Source organism: Symphalangus syndactylus, chromosome 14, assembly GCF_028878055.3.
Source record: "Symphalangus syndactylus isolate Jambi chromosome 14, NHGRI_mSymSyn1-v2.1_pri, whole genome shotgun sequence".
Lineage (NCBI taxonomy): Eukaryota > Metazoa > Chordata > Mammalia > Primates > Hylobatidae > Symphalangus > Symphalangus syndactylus.
In genome coordinates this window covers 97,497,827-97,513,080 of record NC_072436.2, presented here as the reverse complement: position 1 = coordinate 97,513,080, position 15,254 = coordinate 97,497,827, and the positions used below count along the sequence as shown (strand labels likewise).

General features: G+C 36.1%; 1 protein-coding gene across 18 annotated transcripts in view; it reads right to left on the bottom strand.

The window, feature by feature from the left end:
* Nucleotides 1-15,254, bottom strand: part of THADA (THADA armadillo repeat containing) — a 369,177-nt gene that overhangs the window by 247,849 nt on the left and 106,074 nt on the right. For all 18 annotated transcript variants that reach the window (XM_055242820.2, XM_063618104.1, XM_055242824.2 and 15 more), the window contains one exon: nucleotides 7,317-7,408. In XM_055242820.2, the coding sequence (XP_055098795.1) occupies nucleotides 7,317-7,408 (92 nt within the window). The remainder of the gene's footprint in view (nucleotides 1-7,316; nucleotides 7,409-15,254) is intronic.

The following is a 15,254-nucleotide window of genomic DNA, read 5'->3' as shown; positions in this document are numbered from 1 at the left end:
TTATTTAAGAGTTCAATGTATAATAACAATAGCTGGAAATTCCTGAAATTTCCAAACTGTACATTATTCAAATCAATAGTTACAAGGACCAAGTTCTGAATAAAGAAATATTATCCAAGTTCTAAAGAAACTGTTCCCTCTGGCTTTAACCTCTTAGACTCCATTTTCTCATCTGGAAAATAGCTCATGGTATTTCTCTACAGGTATTGAATGAGCAAGAAATACTGCTTGTAAACCCCCTGATAAATGAAGACTTTATCTCATAGTCCTGGAAGCAATCCTGACGTCTTAAATTATGTAATCCTGGTATTATATTAGTCTGGCTCATATAAAATGTAAGCTACAAAAATACCAAAGCTAAGAAAAAATATTTACTCATGCTTTTACTAAGATGCAGAAAGAGGATACATGCATTGCCAAAATTCCATAGAACATGCTCAAACTAAAGCAACAATGCCTTAATTATTAAAGAAGGCAATGGCCTGAAGCAGTATTTAGAAATAAAGATTACTTGGTCCACGTTAAGAGTCAATATTTAAGAACACAATGACTAATTCCCACTTCAAGTTCATGAAAACATTTCTTTTTAAGAACTTCTTTTCAGTTAAAAACTTTATTTGTGGCTCTCCTACCTGTAATCTATGAACCTAAGAATGAACAAAAACTTGAAACATGAAACTCTCTAATAGGCCAAAGTGTCAGTATAGACTTAATTCTGACTTTAGGAACATTTCAACCAGGGTTACACAAAACTTGTACTTTACCTCTCAGTCTCCAAAAATACTCATTTATCTACTCTGCCTAAAGAGTAGATAAATGATTGAATGTTAATTCTACAAACAACTCTGGAAAATGCATGAATGACACTCCAGACTATACCAAAACACTAGAGCTCTTAACTTACTTTCAAATCACTAATATTTACAATCTTATGATAAAGTACCTCTTTGAGAAAATAAACTTCATATTTTAAATCAGAATCATCTGAATCCAAACTAGTATTATTGTTGCTAACAGAAACTTCATTTCTAAATAATCAACTGATTTTTTTAAAATGTTTTAGTTGAGCTTATTGTGAACTAAAAATAACCATCAAATTCTATCATCAGCACTAGCTCTGTGACCTTGCACAAATTGCTTAACTGTTCTGCACCTCAATTTTCAGATCTGCAAAATGAGAATGAGACTGGATGACTTCCTAGGTCCTTTCAAAGATAAAAACAAATAATAATAATGGTTATTAGTATCATTTTAATTAAAGATATCAATGAAAGATATAAGCACAGACTCTAGAGAAAGAGTTAAGTCTAGAGAAATCATATCATAAGCAAGAATTATCATAAGCCTCAAAATCCTCTATCAATAGCACAAAACTATTATCAAATATAAGAGTTTTACAGAGATAAATAAAAAAAAAGTTAACTTCTTGCTAGCAACACTGACATCCTTATTGGGATAATCTCATTCATTCTCTACTTTCTAACCAGAAAACTAAGATTTCTACCTTCATAGTTTTACGACATTCCTGGTTGACATTAGAAACCTTGAGCCTTGCTCCTCCCTCACCTCTGTCTACATGAGAACAGCGAGGGGCTCATTGAGGTAAATAACATTCATGCACCAAAAAGTACACAATCCTTATTGTCTTTCACCATCCAAATAAGGAATCTTAAAGTCAACCCAAAACATAATTCTCCTCTGGTCCACTCCTACCTTTCCTGCTAAAATCAACCTACCATGCGGGAGATGTGAGATTATTGGTCAACATTCAGACTTTGGGTGAAGTGACTAATTTCCCACAGAGTCTGACAAAATAAAATCTAAAGCCAACTCCAAAAAGGTGACACCCTGCCCATGAGGGAATCCGTTGTTTGGTGTGTAACAGCATGTGCTCTGCAGATAGAACTCGCTTTGTGTTCTAGTTCTGCCACTTTCTGGCTGTATGGCCACAGGCAAGTAGCTAAACCTCATGAGCCTTAGGTTCCTCTTCTGTGAAAAATGAGTATGACACTACCTACCTCACAGAGCTGCGATCCCAGCTAAGTTAGACATGTATAAAGGGTCTGGCATGGCCCGCACACTAAAGAAATGTTATCTTCCTTCACAACTTCTCCTGTCCTTCTACACAACTGAACAGAGACTCCAGCACCACAGATAACTGCCATATTCTTCATCAGACTTGGAGTTCCCTAGGGTAGAGAGTATTTCTGATTTATCTTTGGATCCCAGTAACTAGCAGAGGGCCTGGCCCAGAGTAAAAACACAATAAATGCTTGTTCAGTGGAGAAAATTAGAACTGTTTGGGTTTGAGGATGTTAATATTACCCTGGCCGCTCACGTCTATAATCCCAGCACTTTGGGAGGCTGAGGCGGGTGGATCACAAGGTCAGGAGTTCAAGACTAATCTGGCCAACATAGTGAAACCCCATTTCTACTAAAAAAAAAAAAATTACAAAATATTAGCCAGGTGTGGTAGTGTGCACCTGTAATCCCAGCTACTCGGGAGGCTGAGGCAGGAGAATTGCGTGAACCCAGGAGGCAGAGGTTGCAATGAGTTGAGATCCTGCCATTAAACTCCAGCCCGGGCAACACTGTGAGACTCCATCTTGGGAAAAAAAAAAAAAGAAGAAAAATTACCCTGGCCACAGTCAAAAGAAAATTCTGTTTTTCAATTTGGCCAAATAGGGCTTGCTACAAGTTACTATGTAGTTCAAAGCAAACAAGCTATTCTGAATTCTAATAATTACATTCTCTAAAATATGAAAACCCAATTGCCCTGCAGCTTTCAATTTTAGTTTTGAGAATTCAATTCTTTCCCAAACAATAGAGTAGGTAACCACAGAAACTTGTGGAATCTCTTTTCCTAGAAAACATGAAGAACAGGAGAGAAGCCAGTCTGTCTGGAAATTCCTTCAAAATCTCTCTATAAGCACGATGCTGGACTGGATTAGATGCCCCTTGAAGCATCCTTCCAGACATACACCACTAAAATGCTAAGAAAAATAACTAAAATAATTCTCTATCACTTATACCCTGGAAAATAAAATAAATACAATTTAACATCTCCCAACATAGTCACTAGAAACAATTTTACTTGGCTCTTCCCATGATTTTAGAAACACATTTTCTTCTTAAATTGTACTAAATTATCCTAAGCTATTAATCTGAATATAAGCTCTCTTTAGTAAGATAGAATAAAGATTGTACTTAACACAGTAAACAAGACTATTATTTTGTTCCTCTTTCAATCTACCTGTTTCCATGTACCCCAAATCTACTCATTTCCCAACGCCTTGTAAAAAATACTACTTCCCCCCAACATATACTCCACTCAATTCTCCCGTTTATAAATTTCTAATGTGTTCATCACTCACATCGCATTGTACAGGTGATTTTTACATGGTGTCTCCTATTTGTATCTGACTCACATGTAACATTTTTTGTTTTCCTAACTGAACTGTAAACTCCTTGAGTAAGATCCAAGTTTTATATTCTTCATGTACTCCCCTATTATGTTAATACTGAGTTCATGATAAGTGCTTTCAAGTTCTCATTGGCTCACTGATTTAAGGTGGAGAGAGTGTGCAAAAGCTAGACAACGCTGTACATTAAGCACCTGTATGAAGCTTTGGCAAAGCACACTCCAAGAAGTCAAAAATAAACCTTTTCTGATTGCTACATATTGACATGTGTCATTTGGCTGGGACTCACAGCTGAAAGTTAATGCACATAGGGGCTTAAGGGGAAGACCTAGAGCTAAGCGCCACATTAGTTTAGCTCCTGTCCTATAAGAAATAAGGAGCTATGAAGGTGAGCCCACTCACAGGAGATGGAGGCTATTTTAGAAAACATGCATACTGCACAGGTTGCAGAGCTTTGCTTGTTCCGATTTTACATAAAATCAGTTCTTCATTCTGTCAGGCCAAGTCAGTCAGGCAGCAATAAACAGGAAAAGAGCTTTAAAAATCAAAATGTAATAACATTATTTTAAAAGCATAAGTGAAACTTATGTTTTCTCATTCTTTAAAACCCAAAAAACACATCTAAAATAAGACTAATGGGTGTAAAAATTCAGTCATTACAGGTACACTCTACACACTTACAAAGGATCCTCTGCTTCTTTCTCTATATATGAAACAGGAATTTCTTGTCTCTACTATGTGACAGGGATTGTTCTACGGCACTGGGAATACATCATTTTACCAAACTTACAATTCCAGTAATATTATGTAAAGGCTTACTTTAGTATTTTAAAGAAAGAAAAGACCTCAGGGATATTCCAAACCTTATTTTACAGAGAAGAAAACCAAAGCCCAGAGAGGTTGGCTATTTTGTCTCAGTTGATTATAGTGGTTATATTGTAACAAACGCAGGAGTAGAAACCAGATTTCTTATTTCTCCTCTAGTAACAAAATGTGCTTACTCATTAGGTAATTATTCCTATATGCCTCCTATACACCAGATACTATGCTAGACTCTAGGTACCCAAGAATGGTTAAGATACTGACCTTGTCCTCAAAAAGCACGGTCTTAAGAGCAAGACAATCAGATGAGTACAATCACAGAAGTGGTAACAGAAAGAAAAACTAAACTATATCTCTAATCGCCTAGGACTTCCAATATTTTAAAGAAAATGAACTTCTAATAGTTTGTTTTATCCTCACAATAGCCCTAGGAGTACACAGCACAGATCTTATTATTCCTGGTATATAGATGGAGAAACTGAAGTGCAAAGTGGATAAGGGGGCCTATTAAGGTCATCTCCAGTGGCAGCAAAATGCCTAGAAACCAGGTTTGTTTACTCCAAGTTAGACCTTTATTTCCCATTAGATGGAAAAATCAGATGTTCTTTTTATGTCCAGTTCCCTCTGACCAAGAACACACATTTCCAAATTGCGAGCAGGACAATCTGTGGTTGTGAAAGGAAACAACTGACTTGTGAGGTGTGTCACCGGCTGAGGTTAGTTATCTGGTGGATAAGTAACCAACCAAGGTTTCATTATTACTAGCCTTCTTGAAGTGTCCATTACGTACACAGAACAGATGAAAAAGGTCCTTCCTTCAGGAAGTTAATATTGGAAGGAACAGGCATATAAACATTTCAACAAAAAGTGACATAATTAAACAAACTACAACTAAAAGAACCATCACAAGCAACTGCAAATTTAAGACTAAAGGTTTTGCAAAGCAAACCTAATGGGAGCTGCCAAGAAATATATCTTCATGGGTTAAACAGGGAACAGAAGCCTTGTACACATAATGGTCCATACCGATCTTCAGATTACTAAAATTAAAAGCTCTCATATTCTTCACAGTTAAAAACTGTCTCATTCCTATTTCCTTTTTTCTAGAAACCTTATATATTTTGTAATCTTTCCTATCCAAGAGGAATAAATTTATAATGGAAGTTTCCATCATTGTAACTTTGGCAAAAAATTAAAATTGTATGGTATCACTGCCATATTCTTCCTCCCTCAGATACAACCTAAATGAGGTTTTCTCATTTTCTGATCATTTTCTCCTACACATAGTAAAATGTATATATATTTGTATATACATTCAAGAATCACTTCATAAAAAACAAAAAAAAATTTTCTTCAAGTTCAGTTTTAAACATTAATTTTACTTGTTTGATGACTTAATATCATATTTCATTTATACCAGTATTTATCAAGGCCTTATAACATGACCCAACTGTTTTAAACTGTAGCACACTGGAGAATTATTAACAAAATAGACAAAGCTAAGGAGAAACAAATATTAGTGATTTCAAGTTAGTGACAGGAAGAATTTCTTTAAGAACAGGCTAAAAAATAAAAATTATAATCATCCCTCCACAAGAGTAATGTTTTATTTATTTAAAAAATACTCAGTTAAGGCCGGGTGCAGTGGCTCACGCTTGTAATCCCAGCACTTTGGGAGGCCGAGGCGGGCGGATCATGAGGTCAGGAGATCGAGACCACAGTGAAACCCCATCTCTACTAAAAATACAAAAAAATTAGCCGGGCGTGGTGGCAGGCGCCTGTAGTCCCAGCTACTCGGAGAGGCTGAGGCAGGAGAATGGCGTGAACCCGGGAGGCGGAGCTTGTAGTGAGCCGAGATTGCGCCACTGCACTCCAGCCTGGGCGACAGAGTGAGACTCCGTCTCAAAAAAAAAAAAAAAAAAAAAAAAACTCAGTTAAAAAAAAATTAAAAAGCTCTCTGATATTGCCTGAACATGCTCAAGGGATTTATACTTACAGCCAGTTACCTTCCTTTTAAATATTTGGTGAATGTTACAGGGTGACAAGAAGCAATTTAAATGATAGTTCAGAAATACCATAGTAGGTTTCATTAGAATTATCACTAGTACATCACAAAATGATTTCATATTTTTTTAATTCCTAAGATTTAGTTCCATCACACAAAAATGCATTTCAATAAACATTAGCTTAAAACTTAAATATGAAGCATAATGACTTTTTTAGGTAAGAAGGGAATAGGGCTTTGAATATAACTCTAGATCCTCAAGAGAAAGACCACCAGGCCAAACTGGATCCTAAATAAAGTTAAGGAAGTAATTAAATGTGCAGCAACAGTGACATCTAGTGTTAACAATTGCAAGTCAATTAGATTACCATTAAATCCTCTTAAGTGCTAAAGAACAACTATTCAAAGCTTTTCTTCTTTAAAAACAAACAGATCAGATCTTGTGCATTTTTATCTAAAAACTACCCAAAATCAAAATAGTTCCACAGGTTTCTTTTCAGGCATAACAAAAAAGCTATTTTGTTAAGACAAAAACAAATTAGAGGGTAAACATAAAACTAAAGACCAAAAATAAAAAGCACTGTTTATTTCTTGTGGTTAACACACATAGGTGCTCCTCTTAGTACCAGAGTTTAATGCAAAGGTAATGTGAGAGATGTTCTAATGAGAGGATCATAAACATTTAAACTTCCACCTATAAAATTAAAGATATTATACAAGCTATGATAATATATACAAGTAAAGTTAAGACATTTCAGGAATACTTAAAGAAGATGCAATTGAAAAAAAAAAAACACTAGCTTTTGCATGGAGAAACAAGCTCTACATTTCACCCCTTGCTACCCTGCTAAATTTTTGTTGCTTTGAAAGGTCCGCTTATTAAACAGTTGATATTTTTGCCCAAGGGTTTATAACTTGGCAGCATAGGTTAATTCATTATAGTATTTTTATAGTTTTATGCTCCAGATGAATCTGTAACAGTAGGCACAATTTCAAAATTTGTTTTTGGCCAGGACAATATTGTATTTAAAAAAAAAAAAGTAAAGTTAGCCTTAAATGGAGCTTACCTATTTGTTTTGGAATGTTCATCCTTTGCCCTTTTAACTCCAAAAATTCTTGTGATCAAGGCACTAAAGAGAAGTGTGGATGAATTTCGCACCTAATGTACAAATGAAAACACAATAAGGGTTAAATATTCTTGGCATGAAACCAACATTTACAATGTTCAAACTAGATGATTCAAAATCATTACCTAACTGGCTAGCATGAAGCTAAAAAGACAGATTTGTGTTCATAAAATAATTAAAAAAAAAAAAACTTTACAGTCATCGATTCAATGACTTAAATTGAACTCTACAACCCAATCACATGCACACAACACAGCCTTTTCCTATATTCCTAATATTACCATCAACAGTTTTCATTGTATCTCTGCACTTAGAGCACCAAATAACACTTTTTTAAAAATTCATTTTTCTATATTCTTCCTGACAATGAATATCGCAGTAAAACCTCAGCTCTTTCCACTTATTTTCTGAAATCATTTTACCTATGAGAAAATACTTATAAAACCTAACTTCAAAGAACCAGGCCCAGTGGCTTACACCTGTAATCCCAGCTACTTGGGAGGCTAAAGTGGAAGGATTGCTTGAGGCCAGGAGTTTGAGACCAGCCTGGGCAATACAGTAAGACCCCCATCTCAAAAAAAAAAAAAAAAAAAGTATTTTTTTAGACATTTTTTGGTTTGTTTTGTTCCTGATTTTGTTTTTTTGTTGTTGTTTTTACAGCCATGGCACATGCCTATAGTCCCAGGTAGTCAGAAGGCTGAGGCAGGAGGACTGCATAAAGCCAGGAGTTTGAGGCTGCAGTAAGCTATGACTGTGCCACTGCACTCCAGCCTGGGCAAAAGAGTGAGAACCTGTCTTTAAAAAAAACAAAAAGAAAATCCAAAATTCCTAACTTCAAAGAATCCAGGTAATTAATATGGCCAAGAAAATAGTTAACATCCAAAATGTTGCTTATCAGCTTCACAATGCAAGTAACTTATCAAGTAATTTCAATAACTGAAATTATCTGATAACATTAATAAAGATAAGAGTCAGGAATTATCATGAAAAAATACAAATTATTTCTCCAAGATGATAATAATCTTTTCGCTATCTTTTCCAAACCAATGTGTCAAGATGCTTTGGAAGATCATAAAAGGGTCTTGACTGTTTTGGCACTATAGGCTTCCTCAATTACTCTGTCAAATCAGTGTAGAGATATATATGTACTCACCTTGCTACAGTGTGTAAGGCCCTATACCAGCACCATGGATAAGATCCAGAAACAGAAAACACATACTTACTGGTATTACAGACCTTATACTCTAATTAAGTAAGTGACACAACCACATGGTGTGTTAAATAGCAATATAAGTAGAAAGATCACTAAAAGTAACAACGTTAAGATTTAGAAAACAGCTTCCTGAAAGCGCTGCCCTTAGAGTCACAAGCTCAAATGCTCACAGGAACAGTGAGTGACACAGGCAGCAGTGGACTTGGTCTAATGCAGTCACTGTCAGCTGAGTTGCTGCCATGAGGAAATATAAGTCCAGTTTTGCCAGATCATCTGCTTTTTCAAGAGAAGCCAGAAACCCTGGTTTTTATGTGAAATCTATTTTGAAATGCTGGCAGGAAATTAAAGGAAAAAAAAAAAAACCCACCATGAAGGCCAAATAAAACAGTGGTGGGCTAGTTTGTCCTACTGGCCACCAGTTTGTAACCTCTCCTCCAGAAGCCCAGAACTGACTCAAGTCATGCATGGTAACCATAGAAGTGAACTTTACAGATATAATGGCACAATCCATATCAAAGCTGCAATAAAACCCTAAAACTGAACAGATTCAATTACGTTCATTCAATAGCCATCAAACATCGATGGAGGCCCTACTATGGGCCCTGCCTAATTTAATCCCCAAATAACAAATGCTGTTACTTTATCAATATAATCCCTGCCCTCATTCAGGTCTGGATTATCTTCTACCTGATCTAGTGAGGTAGTTCTCAAAGACTTTTAGGGCTAAGATGACTTGGTAAAGACATCTGGGACCTTCTCTCCTCTCAGAAATCACACAAAAACACAAAAAGAAAAGGAAAACAGAAACACAGACTCCATCTTGCCCTAAGCCATACTTCCTGACAAAGGCTGCCAGGTGCAGTAAAATTAAAACAGGAGTGCCTGGAGATGTTGAGAAATGCACACCTTAAACAAAACTGTAGAGGACTATTTTACAAAGTGAATGGGCACCCTCTGAAACAAAACTCCTTTGATTCAATAGCCTGATGGCAGGAGACACATAATGTCTTTTTAGTAATATTAAGATGGACCAGAGGGTTCCAATCCTATCTGCCTGATCCATCCTGATACGGTCTGAATGTTTGTGTTCCCCCAAAATTCATATGTTGAAATTCTAACCTCCAAGGAGTTAGGTGGTGGAGGCCTTTGGGAAATAATTAAGTCATGGGGGTAGAGCTCTCACGAATGGGATTAGTGCCCTTATAAAAGAGGCCCCAGTGAGCTGCCTCACCTCTTCCACCATGTGAGGACACAGCTAAAAGGTGCCATCTATGAACCAGAAAGTAGGCCTTCACCAGACACTGAATCTGCCAGCATATTCATCTTGGACTTCCCAGCCTCCAACTGTGGGAAATAAATTTGTGGTATTTTGTTATAGCAGCCCGAAGGGACTAAGACATCCCTTATAAAGTGCCCTCATTAGCAATCAACGATGATCATTACATTTTCCATTAGGTGTAGCAAAATCACGATATTCTATAGGCCTTCTGCATTAATCATTTACATCCTCAGAAAAACTTTATTTTTTTAAAGCTTTTCCTCATCTGCTATTTGGTTACCCTGTTCATCAGTTAGTAAAGAATTATTTCCATATATTGATCATTTTCAGAATAATTAGTTCATGCCATACAAACCTCCAAAGGTGACTGCATGATTGTTTTAAAATCACTTTTAAATTACTTTTTTAAATTGAGGTATAATTCACATATCATAAAATTTACTATTTTAAAGGATGCTATTCAGTGGTTTTTACTATATTCACAAAGTGTGAAGCTATCACCACTAACTAAATTCCACAATATTTTCATTACCTCAAAATGAAACTCGGGAGCCGTTAGTCATCACTCCCTATTCTCCTGCAGTAGGAAAGCACCATATGTGGCCTTTTATGTTTGGCTTCTTTCACCTAGCATAATGTTCTCAAGGTTCCCCCATGTTGTAGCATGTATCAGTATGTTATTCCTTTTTTATTGCTTAATAATATCCCATTGTATAGATATACCATATTTTTAAAATCTGTTCTTCATTTGATGGACATTTGGGCTATTTCCAATTTGGAATATTATGAATAATTTTGCTAAGAATACTCATGTACAAGTTTTTGTGTGAACATGTTTTCATTTCTCATGTCTATATACCTAGAAGTGGTATTGCTTGGTCATATAGTAACTCTATGTTTAACCTTCAAAAGAACTGCCAAAGTGGTAGCACCATTTCATAGTCTCACTAGCAATGTATAAGGGTTCCAATTTCACCGGTTCTCCAATTTCTCCACATCCTCCCTAATACTAGTTATTTTCCATGCATTTTATTTTAGTGGGCATGGAATGGTAACTAATTGTAGCATTTCCCTAATGACTAATGATGTTAAGTATCTTTTTGTGTGCTTACTGGCCATCGGCCTATCTTTTTTGGAGATAAATATTCTTTGTCCGTTTTAAAATTGGGTTGCCATTTATTATTGAGTTATAAGAGTTCTTTATATATTCTGGACACTCCACTCTTATCAGATGTATAATTTGCAAATATTTTCTCCCATTCCATGGGTTGTCTTTATACCTTCTTGATTGTGCCCTTTGAAAAACATTTTTTTTCTTGATGCTGGTTAAGCTTTATTTTAAAAAAAAATTTTTTTTAACTTTTCTAGAGACAGCTTCTTGCTCTGTCGCCCAAGATGGAGTGCAGTGGTGTAATCATAGCTCACTGCAGCCTTGAATTCCTGGGTTCAAACAATCCTCCAGCCTCAGCCTTCCGAGTAGCTGGGACTACAGGTGCATGCCACTATGCCCAGCCAGACATTTTTAATTGTGATCAATTCTAATTTATCAATTTTTTTCGTTGCCAGTCTAATTTATCAATTTTTGTATCGCTTGTACCTTAGATGTCATATCTAACTAAATGTTACCTAATCCAAGGTACAAAAATTTACCCAGGTCCTCTTCTAAAAGTTTTATAGTTTTAGGTTTTACATTCAGGTTTTTAATACATTTTGAGTCATCTGAATATGGTATGAGATGGAGATCACATTCATTCTTTTGCATGTGGATATCCAGTTGACCCAGTACCATTTGTTGAAGGCTATTCTTTCTCCACTGAATTGTCTTGGCACCTTTATTAAATGTGGGAGTTTATTTCTGTACAATCAATCCTAATCTGCTGATTTATATGCCTATCTTTGTCAACGCCACAATCTCTAATTTATTGTTGCTTTGCATTAAGTTTTGAAATTGGGACCTGTGGGGCCTCCAACTTTGTTCTTTTTCAAGATTGTTTTGGCTATCACGGGTCCCTCACATTTCCATATGTATTTTAAGATCTGAAAAAAAAAAAAAAAAAAAAAAAAAGCTAGAAGGGATTGAACAGAGGTTGTGCTGAATCTATAGATTTGGGGAATACGTCATCTGAACAATAGTTAAGTCTTCCAGTGATGAACACAGGAGATCTTTCCATTTATTTAGGCCTATAACTTCTTCAAAAAATGTTTGATAATTTTCAGTGAACAACTCTTGCAGTTCCTTTGCTAAATTTATTCCTAAGTATTTTATTCTTTTTGATGCTATCATAAATGAAACTGTTTTCTTAATTTCATTTTTAGATTTTTCATTGCTAGTGTACAATTTCTGTATGATGACCTTTTGTCCTGAAACCTTGCTAATAGACAAGCTTTAATTTGCATGTGTGTGGATTCCTTAGGATTTTCTATATTTAAGATCATGTCATCAGAAAATAGAGATAGTTTTGCATCTTCCTTTACTGGATAACTTTTATTTTTTATTCTTCTCTAGTTGGCCTACTAGGAACTCCAGTACAATGTTGAATAGGAGTGACAAGAGTGGATTTCCTTGTCTTGTTCCTGATTTTAGAGAGAAAGATTTCAGTCTTTTACCATCAAGTATATTGTTGACTATGGATTTTCCATTGAAGTTGAGAAATTCCCTTCCATTCTTAGTTTCTTTTCACATAAAATAGCATTAGATTTTGTCAAATGCCTCATCTGTATCTGCTTAATCATGTGGTTTTTGTTCTTTAGTCTATTCACACGGTATATTACATTACAATGATCCTCCCTCATTGGCAGTTTTGCTTTCTTTGGTTTCAGTTACCTGTGGTATAGTACACTAAGGTATTTTGAGAGCAATCACATTCACTTAACTTTTATTATGGTCTATTGTTATAATTGTTATCTCTTATGATATCTAATTTATAAATTAAACTTTATCACAGGTATGTATGTAAAGGAAAAAATATAATCTATAGGGTTTAGTACTAACCATGGTTTCAGGCATCCACTGGGGGTCTTGGAATGTATCCTCCTCAAATTTGAGGAGGGGACTACTGTAACTGATTTTTGTAGGTTGAAAATACATACTCTGTTTTAGAACTGTATAAGTTACACAGAAGAACATTTAAAAGAGTTATTGTAAATATAGAGCAAAATAACTGGTATGAAAGCCTACTTCCTACTTAAGACAGAAGAGTGTCCCCTAGATTTCTGTGTGACAGTATGAATGGTTCAAGGATATCTGTTTCAGGTATTTATGTTTTAGTATTTCATCCATATTTTCTGTTCCCATCCACTATAAACAAAGCTAACAAGAAGGAAACTGAAGTAGACAAAGAATTGAGAAAGAGGTTGTGACTAACAAACTGCATTACCGACTCCTAATTCACTGACAATAAATGCTAATATGAATCATTGATAGCAATCTTAATGTGAGTAATACATTAGTAGTATTGGCAATAAAACCATGTCCCTTTTTGGAAGGATGGATGGAAAACATATTAGGTTGGTGCAAAAGTAACCACAGTTATTGCCATTAATAAGTCAAAGGAGAGTAAAGACAGAAAAGGGTAGGTAGTAGTAAAGTTAAAAATGGAGAAATGATAATAGCTGTAATGAACCACAAAATGATGCTGTAGTCAACAATGGACCACATATTTAATGATAGTCCCATACAATTATAATATCGTATTTTTACTGTACTTTTTCTATGTTTAGATATACAAATAATTATCACTGTGTTATAACTGCCTACATACTCAGCATGGTAGCATACTCAGTATGATAGCATGCTGTACAGTTTGTAGCCTAGGAATAACAGGCTATATCATACAGCCTAGGTGTAAAGGAGGCTATACATCTAGGTTTGCGCATGTATACGATATGATGTTCACACAACAATGAAATCCCCAAACAACAGATTACTCAGAATTAATTCCTGTCATTAAGTAATGCATGACTTTAATCCCAGCTAAAATCTAACCTTCTCACGAGGGAAACACTTCCTGCTCCTGACCTCCTTCTCCATCAAGCCCTAAATATATGGTTGATAGGAACTTGGAATTCGACTGCAAACTGACAACTGTTACCAAAATTTTTCTCTTCTATTCACAGAGTGTATAACTTTTTCTTTCCTTGCTTGGGTGAAAAAGCTTTCATGTAGACTTGTTTAAGATACAGAAGGGGCTGGGTGCAGTGGCTTACACCTGTAATCCCAGCACTTTGGGAGGCCAAGGCAGATGCATTGCTTGAGGTCAGGAGTTCGAGATCAGCCTGGCCAACATGGTGAAACCCCACCTCTACTACAAATACAAAAATTAGCTGGACGTGGTGGCGGGTGCCTGTAATCCCACCTATTCAGCAGGCTGAGGCGGGAGAATCACTTGAACCTGGGAGGTGGAGGTTGCAGTGAGCCGAGATGGCGCCACTGCACTCCAGCCTGGGCAACAGAGTGAGACTCTGTATCAAAAAAAAAAAAAAAAAAAATACAGAACAGTTACGTAATTAAAACTGGGTTACACAAAGCCTGTGTGTGTGTTCACATGTATATATGTGTATATTTTTCTTATCTATGTATATAGCTTTTCTTATATAATAGAAATGCTCCCTTGAAAAATATTTGAAAAGTATGAATGGACAGCCTACTATGTGCAATCACTATGTAATATGGTCATTTACACACCATACACCTTATCCTTAATAGGCAGTCAATTTCTTAAGGATGGGATCCACATATGACACTTAATATTTTGTCTTGTGTACGTGGTAGCAGAAAAAAATATTTTCTGAAAAAACTAAATGAGATTTGGGTTCTAATTCGCCTTCCATCACTTCTTAGCCATGCGACTGTGAAAAGACAGTTAAAACTTTGGGTCACAAGTCTATCATCTGTAATCCAGGAAAACTGTGCTGGGATTTCTGGGCCTATGATTAAAGGGAGGGCCAGCCATGTCCTAGAGTTTCTGGTGACCCTCTTCCAAAGTAGCAAGACACTTCACCTATGAGCAGACAAAAAAAGAGACAGGGTTTCAACTAGCCCATATAGTACATATGAGTGAATTAGAAAAAAGGTCCCTCTTCCTCTAGGTCAATGAAGCTCCATGCCAAGGCACACGGCACAATGAATAGAGCATAGCTAGGTTTCAGTAGTACACAGCTCTCAGCGTGGCACCCTTGTGGCAACCTCATAATTATCAGAGGGCCTGGAGATGCTGGTGCCAAGAGAAGCACAGAGTAGCCATGGCATGGCAGCACTACTGGGTAGATCTGAGAGGATCTTTTTCCTACCCTCCTTTGAAACCCACTGCATGCTATGAACCAGATTAGCCTGAGGGAAGCAAGCTAAATATACACCAGATAAAAATATAGGACAGGCGTGCTGGCT